Here is an 18,939-nt window from a genome sequence, read left to right as displayed (position 1 = left end):
TCAGTATTCAGATAAAACAGTTTAATTTAAATTATTATAAAGCAGCATTTAAAATGAATAGGACATCTACTCATGATGAACTAATTTAAAGAGCATTATCAGACGTGTGTGGTCGTCAATGGCACTGAAAAAATGAATTAAAAAACAAATGTATTTTAGTCCTGCATTATTTATCAATCAGACTTTGTTATTATAACAGCCAACCCTCTCAGTAAAAATAGATTGACGTCTACTAGTGACAAACTCATTTAAATTCACCGCAAAAAGATGGAGGGAAAAAAAAGTCCAATTATTTGAGGTCTGTCATCCTTAGTGGAATTTATAAATAAAAAATGTGGATGTTTATTTATTTTATTTTTTGCTGCACACATACGCTCATCCAGGGATCCATCATCGCCTCGTTTGTTCGCACAGCCCGACTGACGCAGAAGCACGCGGCTTGGCCCCGCCTCCTCCCGCCCCATCTCCATGGCGACGCCAGGAGGAGAGGAGCTTAGCAACGGCGCCGAGCCATCCAGACCGCCCAACGAGCAGGCGAGAGACATTTCCGCCGCGTATATCATTCACCGCCGCGATAACCGGGGTTTGTTTTGAACGGGAACAGGATGAAGTTCATGGTGGTCCTGGTGGGCGCCGGCGCGCTGGCCTTCCTCGGCGCCGTCATCTGCATCTTCGCCAGCGTTTACCCCCGTAAAGGCGCAGCGGCGGCGGCAACCTCGGACGACAACGGCACGCTGACGTCCGAGCCGCTCCTGCGGCCCCTGGAGCGGCTCGGCGCCCTCCACGGCGCCGACTCCTCGGGCGTGGAGAACGAGTTCGGGCTCCCCTCGCCCGACGGGCTCGACCTCGGCGAGGAGATCGGCCGAGGCTCCAGCAAGACCTTGAGCTACAGCCGACTCATCTGCACGCCGATCCCGCCGGGGGATTGCGAGGGGAAGGACGGCGGGCGGCGGGCGATGGCCGACGACCCCCTGGCCGACGACCCCCTGGCCGACGAGGAGTGGACTTTCCTCCGCACCACCGCCGAGGAGCTCCGGCAGATGGTGGCGAGGCAGAACGACCAGATCCTTATGGATCAGAGGACCATCCGGGAGCTGACGGGAAAGCTGAGCGAGTGCGAGAGCGGTCTGGAGGAGGAGGACGACCGCGGCGGCGAGGGACCCGAGCGCAGCGTGGGGGTCTGGAGCGGCAACCGGCGCATCATGGCCGGAGACGACGTCAGCTCCTCGGCGGCCTCGCAGCTGCAGACGGCGCGGGCCGTGGAGGAGTTGGCTCGGGCCATCATGGACCTGAAGGACCGCATCGAAAAATTGGAGGTATTGAAGGGAACACATTCGTCTATCACAAGGGTGTCAGACTCGGGTTGGTTCGCGGGCCGTGTTAACGTCAACTCGATTTCATGTGGGCCGGACCATTTTAGATATAATATTTAGATTTTTTTAAATAAATGGATTAAAAGAACTGGATTAAAAACCCTGAACATTCAGATTTTTTTATAGATGTAAAACAATGTTTATTTGGGCTTTTTTATATATATTTTTAGATTTTACAAAATGATTTTTGAACTAAAAACACAAAAAATGGATTAAAAAAATGACAATTATTGATTTAAAAGGGGGAAAATCATGAAATTTAATATACATCTATACTCTTCATTTTAATTTGATTCTAAAACAGAAAGTCGGCACTCATGATTTACTTTCCCGGGCCGCACAAAATGATGCGGCGGGCCAGATTTGGCCCCCGGGCCGCCACTTTGACACAGGGTCTATCATAACCAGTTCAAAAACCAGTTTTAAAAAAAAATTAACAGATTTATAAACGCCAACATGCTCATCCTGTCTTTAAAAACGATTAAAAAAGACTTGGTTAATGAACTTTTTACCCTCACGATTTAATCATCTGTCGTCTAAATTTAATGAGTCTTTTGCAAAACTTCAAACTCTTTGCTTAATATGCATAATAAATTTGACTAAATATTAAATTATGGTTAGAAAAACTGGACTGACACACACGAATGCTCAATTTTGAGCGATAATTGACTCATTGTGGAGCACTAACCAATATAATTCACACCCCTGCAAACATCTATGCAGTGGTTGCTATCGACGGCAATAGACGTCCAATCCATTTGGTATGGGAGGGTTGAATTTTTTTCTTCCCAGTTCAAATGGGCACGCCATCTCCCAGTGATAAACCTATTAAATTCACACCAGAAAAAAATGAATAGAGCCACACAATTGGACGTCAATGGTTAACATAATTACTTTTTTAAAATGGCAAATAAATTTAAAAAAGTCCTATTTTTCATTGAAGTATTTTCTCAGGGTTCTCATGAATGCTTTAATTTTGCGCATACAAAAGTGCAGTCCAGCATTTTTTGATGCCTTCCTGATTATAATAATACACACACACACACACATATAATTGCAAAAAATGCCTAGACAATTTTTATTTATATTTACTACTCTAGTAAAACAAACTCAGCAGACAAAACAATGACAATATAAAAGCCCACAAAATCACAACCAAGAGAGCTTTATTCATCACATTGCATTGTTGCCATAAAACCGCATGCAAAAAAAAAAATGCATTTGGAAAATCCATAATTATAATATATTGACAATATGCAATATGGTTTTGGGGGGGGGGCAAGCTGACAATCATTTGTTGTTCATTCATTTCCTGAACTGCTTATCCTCACAAAGGTCGCAGGGGGTGCTGGAGCCTATCCCAGCCATCAACAGGGACTCCTTGAATTGGCAGCCAGCCAATCACAGGCCAGAATAAGACAAATAACCAATCAGAGTCAATTGAGCGTGATTAGAGTAGCCTAGCATGAATATTTTTGGAATGTGGGAGGAAAGTGGAGTCCCCGGAGAAAACCCATGCAAGCCCGGGTCGAACATGCAAACTCCACACAGAGGGGGATCGAACCCTCGACCCCAGAACTGCGAGGCCGACGTAGTTTTCTGTTTTAAAAAAAACCCCAAACCTCCTGTTTTGAGCAATTCCCAACGGATCCAGGAGAAGTGTCCGCCCCCCCACAAACCGTGACAGCAGCATTTTCCCCGCACCCCCAGCGCCGCATGCAGGATCTTGAAACATAAATAAAAGATGAAGCTGGCCAGGTTGAGCCGAGAAGAGGTCAGCTTCACAACATCCTGTGTGTGGGCTGCTGAGAAAGAGAAAGAGAAAGAAGTAACGAGTTGAAGGTGAGTGAGCCTTCTGGATGTTCATTTCCATCCCGGCCCGGCCATGCAGTCAGCCAATCGGCCAATCAGGCAGTCAGCCAGTCAGTCCTTGCCTCAGCAACTTTGTTGATATTTATTCATCAGGAGTTCCTTCAATGTCAGCGCTAAAGGATGGAAGCTAGCCAGAAACTCCAGTGAAACAAAGGGGAGGGCTTGGAAAATTGCGTCAAGTTGAAACTCCAATTGGCATGCTGGTTTCGCATTTGCTTTTCAGGTTTTGACTCGCACGCAATACGGGATTTGGACCCAGTAGCTGGGAAGCAGGAGGCGAATTGTGCTCATGACAATAACTTTAATAACTCAGGAAGACTTACAAAATAACAAGGACTTGTACATCCAAATTGAAACAAAATACCAATTCAGTCGTGTTTAAATACACACATCCGGAAGTCATCATGAATCACTCGCAGCTGTTCGAACCCAACGGCAAGGCAGGAGTGACAAACGAGCTGCTCCTGACAGGCCATCCAAGGCTAACGATAATGATGATCTCGCAACGTGACAGCGGAATAATTAGCGACAGCACAGGTGTCAAAGTTGTGTTTACGTCAGGTTATTTTCTAAATGGCTGTCATGACGAACTCAACACCAATTAATAACATTTTCTCCTTTAAAAAAGTGTCCCAATGACTTGTGTGTAAAAAGTCATTTATTTTTAGCCTCTCATCTCATTTTCTGAACCGCTTTATCCTCATTATGTTCGCGGGGGGTGCTGGAGCCTATCCCAGCGGACTTCAGGGGGACACCCTGAATCGGTGGCCAGCCAATCGCAGGGCACGAGAAGACAAACAACCAATCGCTCGTAGCTAGCGGCAATTTAGATTGTCCAACTAGCCGGCCATGCATGTTTTTGGAATGTGGGAGGAAACCGGAGTACCTGGAGAAAACCCACGCAGGCCCGGGGAGAACATGCAAACTCCACACAGGTGGACGTCACCTAGATTTGAACCCAGATCCCCAGAGCCGTGAGGCCGACACGCTAACCACTCGCTCCACCGAACCTAAATCATAAAAAAAAAATTCAAAGGGCTTCAAAAGCATTTTTGGGGCATTTCCGGGTTACTTCATTTTCGTTTTGGCTCAAATTCTGCTACTTTTGGGTCGTTAATGTCACATGAAAAGCTCTTTTTATATGTCGCTAAGTCATTTAACTTAGCATTTCAGCCGAGCCTGGACAAAATGTCTTTTCAGAGGATATCTTTTGAACTTGGAGTAAAAAAAAAGTGTATTTCTGAACCTTATTATCAATTTTTTTTTGAATCTAGGCCGAAATAGGCCCAGCAGCCTTGAACCTCACCGAAACATCTACAACTGCAAGCACCAGCACCCCGACGGTGACGGCCAAAGCGCCGACTCCCCCCACGAGCAACGCCAACTCCAAGCCGGCGGTTCCGGCGGCCCCAGGGGCCCATCGACCCGGCTCCAAACCTCCGGGCAAGGGCCCCCCCGGTCGCGGGAAGGCCCCCTGGAGGGTGGAGGACCTGGAAGGCGAACTGGAGAGGAAAATCAAGATGCTGGAGAAGGAACGGCAGGCCATGAGGAAGGAGACTCAAGGCCAGTACGAGAAGATCGACCAGGGATTGGACACCGCCAACCACCGCGTCAGCGAATTGGAGCACAGTGAGTCTGAAAATACACCATTTTTATAACCTCGTTAAGAACCAGAAGATTTGAGCAATTTGTCAAGGCCCACAGAAGACCGCATCTAATTGTTGTAACTACAAAATGTCTTCCAAGAGAATAGAATTAGGTTTACATGCGTCATTTTACAGTCTTTGATCAGCAGCGGAAAAATAGAGCAAGTTCTTGGATTTGGGACAACTCGTCACAAAAACTCGAAATAATGAGCTTTTCGGTGAGAAGAAACTTAGTTTGAAAATTCTGTATCGTTCTTTAGTGGTTGACATTTAAAAACAAAAAAGTTGCCTCTGTATAAATCATACATTTCTTTTGTCTTTCTCACACAAAAATACATCTTCCATCCGTCTTATTCCATTTTTTTTCCATTCTCTGATCTCTCGAAGAGCTCCATCTGTAGCTGACAGACTGATCATTAGCGAAGGCAGTGTCCTCGTTTTGGGCTTTAAAAAATTTAATTTAAAAAAAACTTATAATAAAAAAAAAAGTACAGTATAATCCCTCAATTATTGGATTGAATTGGATAACTTTATTCGTCCCGTATTCGGGAAATTTCATTGTCACAGTAGCAAGAGAGTGAGAATGCAGATATAGGAAAGGCATTTTAGACATAGATGGGTAATAAGTAAGTATTAATAAATAAATACATGAATAAATATATAAATAAATAAGTGATACATACACATAGATGTACATGCATGCATACAGTAGGTCTTAACACTCAGCCATTTGTTTTGTTAAAGAGCCTGACTGCTGATGGAAGGATCTGCGGAAGCGCTCCTTCCTGCAATGAGGGTGCAATTGCTGATCACAATTAATGTAGACCAGACATGGCCGCGATAAACAAAAAAACGCGAAGTACGGTCACCCCTATTTAAAAAATATATATATATATATATATTACTTCAGTGCTGAGTCCTAATAGCAAGCGTAGGAGAGCGGAGTGGCTTCCGATTTCGTGTTTCAGCGTGGATTTTTACATTTTTATGAACTTACAAAATAAATCCCCTAGAAAAAAATCCACGATGTAGTGAAGCCGCGATATTCAAGGGATTACTGTATATCTCTGACACGTGTTTTTTATTGTATTTTTTTTTCCTGGAAAGCCCTAAGCGAGCCATCCTTCCCCGACGGCTTCGTGCTGTCCTTCCCCATGCGCACAAACTACATGTACGGCCTGGTCCGGAAGGAGATAACGGAGATGTACGCTTTCACCGCCTGCGTCTGGCTCAAGGCGAAGGAGGGCGGGATCGGTACGCCCTTCTCGTACTCGGTACCCGGGCAGCCCAATGAGCTGGTCTTGCTGCAAGGCGTCCACAACCCCGTGGAGCTCCTTATCAACGATAAGGTATTTTTACTCACTTACAACGTGCACACCATCCACTTTTTGGGTTTAGTTCAAACCAAACAGTGGTAAGTCACTTTAATAACGAGTCTTGTCTCAATCAGGTGGCCCAGTTGCCGCTGTCCCTGCCTCAGGACCAATGGCAGCACATCTGCGTCAGCTGGACGCTGAGGGACGGCGTGTGGAAGGCCTATCAGGGCGGCAAAATGAAGGGGCGAGGTGAAGGACTGGCCGCCTGGCACCCCATCAAACCTGGAGGGGTGCTCATACTGGGCCAAGAACAGGTAATACGATGACCTAGGATAAGGGTGTCAGACTCGGGTTGGTTCGCGGGCCGCTTTAACGTCAACTTGATTTCACGTGGGCCGGACCATTTTAGATAGAATATTAGGATGTTTTAATATAAATGGATTAAAAGAAATTGATTAAAAGCCCTGAATATTCAGTTTTTTTATAGATCTAAAACAATGTTTATTTTTGCTTTTTTTAAATATGTTTTTAGATTTTACAAAATGATTTTGAACTAAAAACACAAAAAAAATGATTAAAAAATGACAATTATTGATTTAAAAGTGGGAAAATCAGGAAATTTAATATACATCTATACTCTTCATTTGAATTTGTTCCTAAAACAGAAAGTCGGCACTCATGATTTACTTTCCCGGGCCACACAAAATGATGCAGCGGGCCAGATTTGGCCCCCGGGCCGCCACTTTGACACATGTGATATAGTGTGTCAGCAAGCAATGTACCCAGACAGTCAAGCTGTCAGCGTCATACAGCTACATCTATAGAATCTTGAATTTATTGCGTACTGATTGGGCACTCTGTCCACTTTGGAGAAAGTTTTAGACTTTTAAGTGTGGGTAATGTGAGTAAATGTGTCGCATTGCATTTGTATGGGTTTTTATCGCTTAATAAGGGGAATTGCAATCATTAACAAGGGGAGTGATTGGCCCAGGTTGGCAGCTATGGAATATACATATATATATATATATATATATATATATATATATATATATATATATATATATATATATATATATATATATATATATATATATATATATATATATATAAATATTTGAAACATTTTTTTGTATTATTGTATTGAGGGATTGAAGTTGATGGCAACTAAATGACCTTTTTTTGTTAAATTTAGGACACTCTTGGCGGACGCTTCGACGCCTCCCAAGCGCTGGTGGGCGAACTCTCGCAGTTCAACTTGTGGGACCGAGTCCTGAAGCCGGCCGAAGTGGCCGCCCTGGCGGAGTGCACCTCCTCGGTCCTCGGCAACATCGCCCCCTGGACCGATCTAGACGTGGACGTCTACGGCGGCGCCACCAAGGAATCCTTAGACCCGTGCCACGCCGCTCAGAGATCCAACCCCAAACAGTGAAGGGGCGGGCGGGACCGCCAGAGCTCACTCCAAGTTAGTCGAGACGGGCCACCAAATTACCGCGCAGCGTTTTGTACGGCGCTGACGGAACGGCGCTAATCGGACGTTTAGAGCTCGCCTGTTTTTCGTGTCGGTGTGTTCGGTGTTAGTTCTAAAGTGAGGGTGACGTTAGTCACGGGATGAATTTAATCGGGGAATCTCAACGCAAGCACGTAGATGGATTAGTTTGGGTCAATCATCGAAAAAATACCCCCAAAACAGGGGTTTTAGATTAAAAAGCATGATCTCATCGCTCTCAAAGAGACGTTCTCAAAGAGATGTTCTCAAAGAGACATTCTCAGAGAGACGTTCTCAAAGAGACGTTCTCAATGAGACGTTCTCAAAGAGACGTTCTCAAAGAGACGTTCTCAAAGAGACGCTCTCAAAGAGACGCTCTCAAAGAGACGTTCTCAAAGAGACACTCTCAAAGAGACGTTCTCAAAGAGGCATTCTCAAAGAGGCATTCTCAAAGAGGCGTTCTCAAAGAGGCGTTCTCAAAGAGGCGTTCTCAAAGAGGCGTTCTCAAAGAGACGTCCTCAAAGAGACGTTCCCAAAGAGACAATCGACGTCGCGTTCGAGTGCACGTGATCCTGCGTAAATTACAGTTCCTCCGCCATCACCGTGAAATTATTGTGTGTTAACGTAGCCTCGCTAACGTCACCCCGTCGTGACCGCGGCGCTCTGGCGTAAACAAGTGATGTCAAACTGTGAGCTCCGGAACATTCGATTGGTCACGTAGGACAGTTGTGTACTTGCATGTCATTTTTTCGGTGTCCAACTCTCATTCGGGGTTAACCGGCTTTTGACGAATTGAAGGAATTTTCTACTTCATGCTCGCACTCAGTCGCGTATTTAATCCTTCGTGGCTTTCAATTGCCATGATTGAGTTGCATGCTGTATTTCTCTCTTTTATTACAATCCAATCATGGATTGGCAAAATGGGTGAATTTACCTTCTCCATTTGATGGTATTAATTTTTTCCAAATTTTGTCACGTTAGCATAAAACGGACAACAACGATTTTCTTCAACCCTTTTTAACTAAATACAAAGAAGCCGAATGAGAAAATGATAATAGTGTATATATATTTTTTGTTAATTGAATGTCCATTAAAACAATTACATAGAAAAGGGAATGTGTAGTTTTAATAGTCAAAATAACTACCGCATTGTATTGTATATGAATTCACGTATTGAAAGATGGAATTTTGAAATATATTTTTAGCCAATATTTCTAGGAAGAAATTTGTACATTTACATGACTATTAGTTGAAATATTATAGGAACTACTTAAAGTACTACACTTGAAATAAAATCAATTATAGTTACTTAATACTAGAAAATACATGTAATTATGCAAGAATGAAGTTTTCTCAACATAATTAAATGACTTTAATAAAATAAATTGAATTATATAAAGTTAGAGTCTTAAGAGATACATACTAATAATTCATTGGAATAATAATAATCTTGCAATAATGACCAATATTCTATCATTAGCTGACAACCCTCCCACTTTAAATGGATTGGACATCTTTCGCCAAAGTATTGATACTTTTAAAATCAAATATCATATCCGATACAACATTTCACTACTTAAGACTTTATTATTTTTTAATCTGTCACGTGATAGTTTCAAATGACAAATTTACTTGAGGGAATTTCTGCTAGTAAAAATCTTGCTAACTAGCAAAAAAATAGTACTAATCTATTCATATGGCTTTAATAACTGTTATTTAAATACAACAACCGACAAAACATGACAAGTTTGACCCAAAACCTCCCACTATTTTCCCAAGCTAGCTAGCTAACAGGCTAGCTAATGTGCCATTTTCTTCGAGTGTGGCCTTCACAGCTCCATTTTTTCCTTCAGTATCAAAAGTGCCTGTTTGCTTTCTGTCATTCCGCACTAGTGTTTGTCCTCCTTTGTGTCCTTGATATTGTAAAATCCTTGGATGAAAGTTAATAAAGTGCATTCTGACAACACAGCGTTCATTGTGGGACATTTCGTAGCGTGATCTAACATTGTCGTACGTCATTAGAATAGATTTTGTTGAAAAATGCTTTATTGTAGCAATGATCTGACAGCCAAAACTCATTTATTTTTCCATTGAACTCCCACTTTTGCTCTCTTAGTGCATGATTAGCACAACAAAGAAAACCTTTCTTCAATGGTTCGTGATAACCCAGCGTTTATGTTCATAATTATCATTCAAATCACACAAAAGGGATTTTTGCACCGCTAGATTTCAATTTTCATTCAATCGAATAACCGCAAGGCACATTGGATTTTTTGGAGAAACACAAAAGCAACTGGGGAACTTGTTGCCGTGACAACAGACAATATTCCTGTTTGCTGTTAAGAAGATGGCTTTTTATTGCGGATGAAGGAATATGACTTTTTTTGTGGCGTGATTATAAATGCGTAAAAACCTGAAGTTAGCAGCTCAATGTCCAATGATGTGAAGCATGAAACTGGGAACATTTGGTTAATTGGTTCAATGTTTTATTTTTTTATTACAGGGTTTTATGCGAGCGACTGCACAGATCAAATATAAGGCATGGGGGCCAGATCTGGCCCGCCACATCAATTTGTGTGGTCCGTGAAAATGTCAACTTCATATTTCTCACTATCAGCTTTACACATTAAAAAAATAAAATATATATATTTTCCATTTGAAAAAATGTACAATGTAATATATACAAATAGAATGTATGTATACGTGTATATGTATATATACAAATAGAATGTATGTATACATATATATGTGTATGTATATATACAAATAGAATGTATGCATACGTATATGTGTATGTATATATACAAATAGAATATATGTTTACGTATATATATATGTGTATGTATGTATGTATGTATGTATATATATATACATACATATATATATATATATATATATATATATATATATATAGTTTGTTTTTGTTTCCAGCAACACGCTTATTTATTTATTAACTTATTTATTACCTATTTATTTATTTGTCTAAAATGTCTTCTTCTGTGTCTGTATTCTCACCCTCTTCCTACTGTGATTGTAAAATTTCCCGAATACGGAATGAATAAAGTTATCTAATCTAATCTAGAACAAAAAATTAAACTAAAATCCTCAAAGTATACTTTCGTTTTAGCCCTATTTTTTAAAATCAAAATACAATTTAAATTGCTTTTGAGAGGCCCATAAAGACGATTTAGTCAAAAAGGCGTCCAAACGATTCATTGACAATTAAAAAGAGATTTAAAAAAAAAACCTGTTGAAAGTTCAGTCGAATTTCCACAATCTTTTTCTTAAACTTGAATACCAGCATTCATCCTTTCTTAGCTAGTTTGTGTCAGAAAACCTGACCGAAACTTCTACTCAATGGCTTCAAAAGACCTGCCACCACTGTTCCCCTCATTTTCATCCTTATCCCAAAATCATACTGTGAATTCCTCTGCCATTCCCATCGCAACAACCGAGCCGTCCGTCAATCCGTCCGCGAGACATCCAGTCGCTAATTGTCACACGGGATCTTTCTTTCTGCGTCATCGTTGGTCTAACAATGCGTATCCGCTCCTGATGAATTATAGATGCTCACTAATTGGCATTCCTGCAGGCACGCACACTTTACATAAACCTTCGTTTGACCTTTCCATCTCGACGCTGCTTTCACAAACACATTTCGGGCGTCAAGACAAGTGTGTCTACTGCCTTGCGTCGGCGCCTCGTTCTGGCTTCCTCCCACTCGGGACATTTCTTATTCCAGTCATTGATGAAATATTAGTTTTCGTCTTTGGTGGTTGAGAAGAAACTCGCAAGCACCCGCGGGCATTTTATTCGCAAGCTTACATTGCATCTCTTTTGAGTTATTCTGTCCACATTCTGGATTTTTTTACCTGCAATAGCATTCCAATGAGGTTATATTTTCATTTCTGTTGGTTTTTGAGAGCACTCAAGACTGAATAAAGGGATGATGATCAATATTGTAGAATGTTTGTAATGGAAGTGATGACATTTGGAAAATATTTGTGTTGGTGTTTGAGATAACTCAAGAACCCAAAAAAATGGTTATCACATTTTCTGACATGTTTGTAAAACAAAATGTCACGTTTGGGGTCAAGAGGTCAAATGTCAAATGCTTTATTTTTATGTTTGTGCTGGGGATAACTGAAGAATGAATAATGGGATTATTAGGAAACTTGAAAGGGATGTTTGTAATATGAATGAAAGAGGTGATTCAATTTTAGGGACATGAGGTCAAAGGTCAAATGTTTTATTTGTATGTTTGTGCTGGGGATAACTGAAGAATGAATAAAGGGGTCATTAGGAAACTTGAAAGGGATGTTTGTAATATGATTGAAAGAGGTGATTAAATTTTAGGGTCATGAGGTCAAAGGTCACAGGGCTAAATTGAATTTGGCTGCAAAGAGGTTCAAAATGACCACAGCTGACATGTTGACAACAGCACGTTGCATCACGGCAGCAGCAGACAGAGAGCATCCAACAGCCCAAACAAAAGATGAGGAACGTTATTACTACACCATCTGTTTGCTTGCTTGTCTACGGATTGGTGATCCACTCTTAATCCACGGATGAGGGAGTGCTCCTTTTTGATTAGAATTCATCTGTCAGTACAGAAGAGGACGTTGGAATTTTCAACAGCACTTTTGGGGTCAGGAAAATCCACCTGGGAACTCCATCCAGATGTTTCTTGCTCAAATGTCGGTCAAATTCGTGCTTTAAGTAGGATAGACTCACACAGTCTGTGCTGTAAGTGAAAAAAAATGACAGTAAAAGAGTGAAGTCGTCACAGTAGAACATCGCATGGTCATGAAAAATAGTTCAATGATCAAATAAAAATATTAACAAAATATATTTGTGCAACTTTGCGATCCATCTTCCAAACCGCTCATCCTCACAAGGGTTGCGGGGGTGCTGGAGCCTATCCAGGTTAACTATGGTCAGTAGGCCAGGTATACTGTGACTTGGTTGCCAACCAATCACATTGCACAAGGAGATGGACAACCAATCGCGTGCACACTCTTAAATAGGAGCATTTTGGAGTGTTCAATCATGCATGTTTTGGGATGTGGGAGGAAAGTGGAATACCCAGAGAAAAGCCACATATGCGTTGGGGAGAACATGCAAAGACAGGAATGTCGAGGATCAAACCCTGCGAGACAAACATGCAAACCACTAGCACACTGTGCCGCCCTCCTACAACAACACATAAATAGATATCACACTCATAAGGCTAGATGTCTTATGGTGGAACGGGCGGTGGAGTAACCGGTGCCATCTTGGGTCAGAGTAGTTCTTTGTAAAAGTGTGTGAATTCCTCCTCTAAAATATACTAAACATGTTAAATTATCAGCACATATTTAAATCAAAGCGTAATAACATGAGTATTTTTTGAATGTAATTAAATATCCAGAAACGTCATCGCGTCATTGAAGTTAATGATTAACTAAGCCGTTTGAAGAATGAACCATTTAAATCATTTAAAAATAATATACGCTTCGTTAAATGTTACTTCTTAAATGGCCATGAACTAAAAAGGACGACAAATGAAGATATAACGAGTACTACCAGACATATTCTACCCTTTTATATACGTAATAGCTTTTGAGTTGACTGACAAGACAACGAGCCAATAGAAGCACGGAGGTCACCAATAGGCGGAGCTTCCGCCGTCCTTCTACTTCTTGTTTAAAATGTCTCCCTAACAACCGAGCGTGAGACTTAAACAGTGGAACTTTTCCAGCCGTCCAAACGCCTCCCGAGTAAGTCGCCGAACATTTTTCACTCCCCATTAATGTCCTCTAACTCGTTGACGAGCGTCCGGTAAAAGACAATGTTTTAAATATTATCTCTGGGCTACAAAGCTACGAGCTAAGCTAAATGGGTAGCTCGCTAACACAGCTGCTCTAATTAGTTTATCCGGCCGTTTTGTCTTCCCACGTGCGTTCTTTTGTTTAAAGAAATGAAATATACTATTTTTAAGGTTAATTTATTTTGTTTTTTTAATTTACAGGAGACGGAATGGCAGGAACTGGCGAGGGAAAGAAAGAGGAGGCCGACTACAAGAGACTACACAGCTTCCCTCTCATTAGGGTAGGAATGTTGAACTCATAATTCATAGGTTTCGTCACAGCACAATACAATACAAACAAATAATAAGACACTAGGTATTTAAAAGTGTGTCTTACATATAGAAATATACGCTGTAAGTCATTGTCAAAATGATGTAGAGGTTTGACTTTGACTTCCAAAGTCACTTGGGAGATTCATGACCCTAAACAGAATTGTAGAAAATTGATGACTAGCATGACATTGCTATCCGTTAAGACACATCCTGCTAGCTTAAAAGATTTAATAATTTTTTGGGGGGGAGTGGGAAAAAGATAATAGTATATGTATTTGTCCTCAGCACACGGACATGCCTGAGGAAATGAGGGTGGAGACGATGGAGTTGTGTGTTACCGCTTGTGAAAAATTTGCCACTAATAATGAGGTAAAGTGGGATCTTGACGCGTTGTAATGATTGCATTTTGTGTTTTAAGTGGTTCCAGTGTATAAAATATATCTTTGTGCATGAAAAATATGTTGTTCACTGGACAGGACACTTTTAAGTAAGAGTTCAACATATCAAAAGAGTTTGAGAAAATGTATATTTTGAGTGGCTATATAAAGTCTTTTTTTTAAATTTATTTTTTACAAAAATTGATTGTTATATTTGTAAAAATGTGTTGAATAAATTGCTAATGTTTAAGGAAAGACACAGTAAACAGTGCACTTTTAAGCATTTTCCCGGTAAGAATAAATTTTCTTAATTATGAGATATTAGTATATGTCTTACCTTAATTTTTTTATGGTAAGAACAAAAAAAATCTCATTATTGTAGAATGCACTTGTCTTATTCGCTTCATATTCTGAATGACCAAATACTGGTGTTATTGTTTTTTTTTGTGGGTGTGTTTATCAGAGCGCCGCCAAGATGATCAAGGAATCCATGGACAAGAAGTTCGGCAGCTCGTGGCACGTGGTGATCGGCGAGGGATTCGGTTTCGAGGTCACTCACGAAGTCAAGAACTTGCTTTACATGTTCTTTGGTGGGAGTCTTGCCGTATGCGTGTGGAAATGCTCCTAGCATTCTCACGTGCACACAATTTTTTCCTTCTTCATTCGTTGAAAGAAAACCAGCCGCCAGTTGGACTCTGGCAACTGAAGCCACTGAGGTCAAAGGACTACTTGGACTTGTGGAGTTCACTTGGAACTCGCTGAGACCTGAACTGAACGTCCTGCCTTATCTTACATTTCTTTCTTTTCAAGCAGTTTTTACAGTGTCGCACTCAATTGGAGAAAATTTCACAACCGGCCAGGGTCTCCTAACACCTTTGTCCTCTTTCCTCTGCAGGGAGCGTCTGGTGTGCGGTTGTTTGTGTGTGCTGGACACACCGAACACGCACTATTTTCATTTTTATTTATTTTTAACCTACCGTAACAACACTACAATGTCCTCCCCATCAATCAAATTTTCTTACAATTTAACGCACTTGTCTTACAATACAATGTTTTTATATTTTTGGAACGTGTACATAGTTTGATGCAACTTTGAACAAGTGTCATCTTCTTACAAATGACCTAATCTACCTTTTTTCCCTGCTCTGAGAGTTTTTTATAATAACCTGGCATGTTTTATCGCCTTAGTTCCATGAAAATGGCGCCGACAGAATACGTAGGCGAAGTGGACCCGGCAGGTTTCCGGCTCGGGCCATAAAAGAGGCGGAACTGCCCATGTGAACAGTCATGGAGAAAGAATTTCTGTGCAAGAGTTAAGTGATATAATACACAATGGTGAGAATAGTAATGTGTAATACACAATGAAGAGAATAAATAGAAATGTGAAACAGCAGATTTTTTTTAAATTTTGTTTGAACATAGCCGTAAAAATATCACTGGCATTAACAGCCAGTCCTTAAAGTTTATACAAGTTTGATACTTATCCCTTTTATTTTTGAGTCAATTTTGACTTACCTCATTGTCCCCCAATTTAATTACATTTACTTTCATATTACAAACATTCTGCAAATTTGATAATACTATTTTCTTTGCTCTTGACTTATCTTGAACACAAACATTCACATTCAATTTTGGCTCTAACCTTTGACCTTATGACCCCCAAGCTTTAGTTTCCTATGACAATCATCCAATTTTGACAATTCTTCAGTTATCTTGAAAACAAACATTCAAATGTAATTTTTGTCTATTTTTATTACAAACATATCCTGGAAGTTTGATAATAATCCATCTATTCGTTCTTCAGTAATAGTGAGCATATACGAATTCAATATTAGCCCGTGACCTTTGACCTCGGGCCTCCCAACCAAATTTAATAAGCTCTCCTGTTTCTCTTATGACCCTTGCGACGATTAGCATGGAAAAATGCATAAAATATTAGTAATAAAAAAAGTATATAGTCCAATTAAGGCCTGTCCTTGACATATGTGGCTAACACATTTTGTGTATAAAATTTTAATATTGTAGCCTATGTGAAGTCCACATAACGTTTTAATATATAACCAAAAATAGACACTTTCCTTCCGTATTAAAATTAAACACGGCACCAAACACACTTTCAGTCTTTTGTTGTTGGTGGATTTGAAACTTAAAAGTAAGCGCGTGTACCACCAAGGAATACTGAGCTACTGGCTAAAAGTAAAAAAAAAAGATGAGTCCCCAAATACGGAGGAGGAAACTCAAAAAGATCTCCCTGGAACTCAGTCAACAAAGTTAAAAAAGACCAGCATGTTGCCTTTTAATCAGCAACTGGAGACAAACTTACTTTGTTCTCACAGTTAGATTTGTGGCAATTTAAGTCAGTAAAATACACAGCAACGACATCAGTAATAAGCGTTATAAAAGTTTTGTGTTCTGTTGTTGAATTTGTCTCAGCCTAACTCTTTTAGTTTTGTTAATCTTAATGTCCATTTGTCAACATTGGCATTCGACCCAGTTGCACTCCAATGGAGAAATGACTGTTAGATCCCTATTAATGGTGCTAATATATGATACGTTTGCATGCACGTCATTGAAGTCTTTGCAGGCGTTTACTGAAAGAAACCTGTTTTTCTCCAGGCTTTTTTTTTAATTTTATTCGGGACCCCATTATCCGTTGCATCACGTCAAACGGAAGGGCACTGTGACCCGCTGATGTTGACAGAGTGGGAAGAATGTACTCAAACACTTAGTCGGGTCATTATGAACTAAGCAACATGGACACTCACCTGGCAAATAAATAATAGTGTTGCAACATAAAAAGCTTTTTATCTGATCCAACTACAAGACAAATAAAATTTTGTATGTAAATAGAATGAACGTGGGAAATTGGCAATTTCAAACCACTCACACAGTTCATAAAATGGTGAACTTTGTCCCATCCTTGCTTGTCAACAAGTCTTTGAATATTTTTAAAATCAATCTGACCATCCATCACGATCCAAATGCAGCTTAACTGTATCCTAGTATCCCTGATTATTGTGTTCAATCTTAAACATCAGACAAAAATATAGCAGCTAGCCACCTTGTAATAATTCCAGATCATTAGCGCTAGGTATACTAAAAACACATGGATCAGATCCGAACTGGTGACTGAATCCGATACTAGAAAAAATGCCCATTGTGGCATCCATCACGATCCAATTGCAGTTTAACTGTATCCTAGTATTCCTGATTATTGTGTTCAATCTTAAACATTAGACAAAAATATAGCAGCTAGCCATGTTGTAATAATTCCATATCATTAGCGCTAGGCATACTAAAAACACACGGATCGGATCCAAACTTCCAAAAAAATGGTCATTGGGGAACATCACTAATAAGAACTTTTGACAATTAGTCAGAAAACATGAAAACAATTAACAGTGCAGTCCGACAACTACTCGCTCTTAAGGCTCAGGAATTGAAAAGACAAACCCCATGAAAAATCCGAGTCACATCCCATTTAAATATTGTCTTTTTTCCAAAACCCGCATCAAAGTCTCCATCCCCAAAAACGGAAACACAATGCTTGGACTATATAAACTCTGATGATTCCACTGGGTCCAGTCAAAAAAAGTCTGCCCCTCCTAACCCACTGCCAGTTTGACGCATATCATTTATTATTCATACCTGCCTCCTCTTTAAATATCTCCTCCCACCTCCTTTATCGCGTGGCTGTTAAATATTCATACTCGGAGTCACACACCCGGCGTACTGAAAGGTTCTCATCTTGCCCTGAAGCTTACAGCTAAGGACACTTGCACCAGCGGCGTTAAATGTTATGCACACACGTACGTTAGCGCAGTAGTGTTTACAGGGGAAATGTTAATCTATGCATACAGAGTGGCCCTGAAGATCTCAACCTGATTGGAATGTGTCAAAACGTTAGACTTTCCAACTGTTTGGTTGATCAGTATTTATTTTTCTTATTGCACAAGTTGGTTTTGAAGATTCTCAATTGCTCAGAAATATATTGGACTCTGAAAATCACCTGTAGCACTGATTTTGATTGCATTTTTGTTTGTATCCGTTCAGTGTTTGCCACCTACTGTGTCCTCATTCCATGTTCCTTCAAAGTTTAAAAGCTGAGCGCCGTATCTTAGCAACCTTTTCAGCACCTGAGAAAAGGTTGCCGCAGCTTCTGAGTGATAGCGCGAGTGTGCGCGTCACAAGTGAAAAGACAGGTGGATGAAAGAATAAGCGCGACTCACAAATTCTAGCTCACGATAGAAACGGAATTACAGTAGAAACAAGCGTCAATGTACATTTTTAATCTAAACATCGCTGGTTAGCTTCTCTTGTGATATAGAAACCCTTATTCAATATTAAGCTAAAATTGTGTTTACAGGAAATTTTTAATCTAAACGTCGCTGGTTAGCTTCTCTTGTCGTGATATGGAAAACCTAATTCAATGTTAAGATAAAATTGTGCTTACGGGAAATTGTTCTGTTTACAACTTCCATTCTGTCTAATAGAAGGAAAGGGTTTTCATCGTGACAATAAGATAACGACTAGCTGCTCTCGCTGATATACGCATCAAGGGTTTAACTAGCTTGTTTACAATACACTAGCAAGTTGCTCCACAAGAAGACAGAAATAAACAGAAGAAGCAGGACATGTGAGAGGGAAAACAAATCATTAATCATCAACACACTTCCCGCTACAATTCTCAAGACCGGGAAGCGAGAAGCCATCTGAGTCAAATGTGACAACTAACACATGAAAGCCAG

At 40.4% G+C, this 18,939-nt stretch overlaps 2 protein-coding genes across 2 annotated transcripts; both read left to right on the top strand.

The window, feature by feature from the left end:
- The first annotated feature begins 462 nt into the window (after positions 1-462).
- LOC144077989 (neuronal pentraxin receptor-like) lies at positions 463-9,659 on the top strand. The gene is made up of 5 exons (XM_077606131.1): positions 463-1,316; positions 4,520-4,874; positions 5,999-6,240; positions 6,342-6,521; positions 7,400-9,659. Exons 1-5 carry the CDS (start codon positions 606-608, stop codon positions 7,634-7,636), a joined length of 1,725 nt encoding a protein of 574 aa, XP_077462257.1. The 5' UTR covers positions 463-605; the 3' UTR covers positions 7,637-9,659.
- A 3,657-nt stretch (positions 9,660-13,316) lies between these two features.
- LOC144078081 (dynein axonemal light chain 4) lies at positions 13,317-15,584 on the top strand. The gene is made up of 4 exons (XM_077606279.1): positions 13,317-13,452; positions 13,704-13,783; positions 14,100-14,183; positions 14,655-15,584. The coding sequence occupies exons 2-4, from the start codon at positions 13,712-13,714 to the stop codon at positions 14,817-14,819; spliced, it is 321 nt and encodes a 106-aa protein (XP_077462405.1). The 5' UTR covers positions 13,317-13,452; positions 13,704-13,711; the 3' UTR covers positions 14,820-15,584.
- The last annotated feature ends 3,355 nt before the right edge of the window (positions 15,585-18,939 follow it).

This window comes from Stigmatopora argus, chromosome 7 (assembly GCF_051989625.1).
Source record: "Stigmatopora argus isolate UIUO_Sarg chromosome 7, RoL_Sarg_1.0, whole genome shotgun sequence".
In the NCBI taxonomy this organism is placed as follows: domain Eukaryota; kingdom Metazoa; phylum Chordata; class Actinopteri; order Syngnathiformes; family Syngnathidae; genus Stigmatopora; species Stigmatopora argus.
This window is presented reverse-complemented; position numbering and strand designations above follow the sequence as displayed.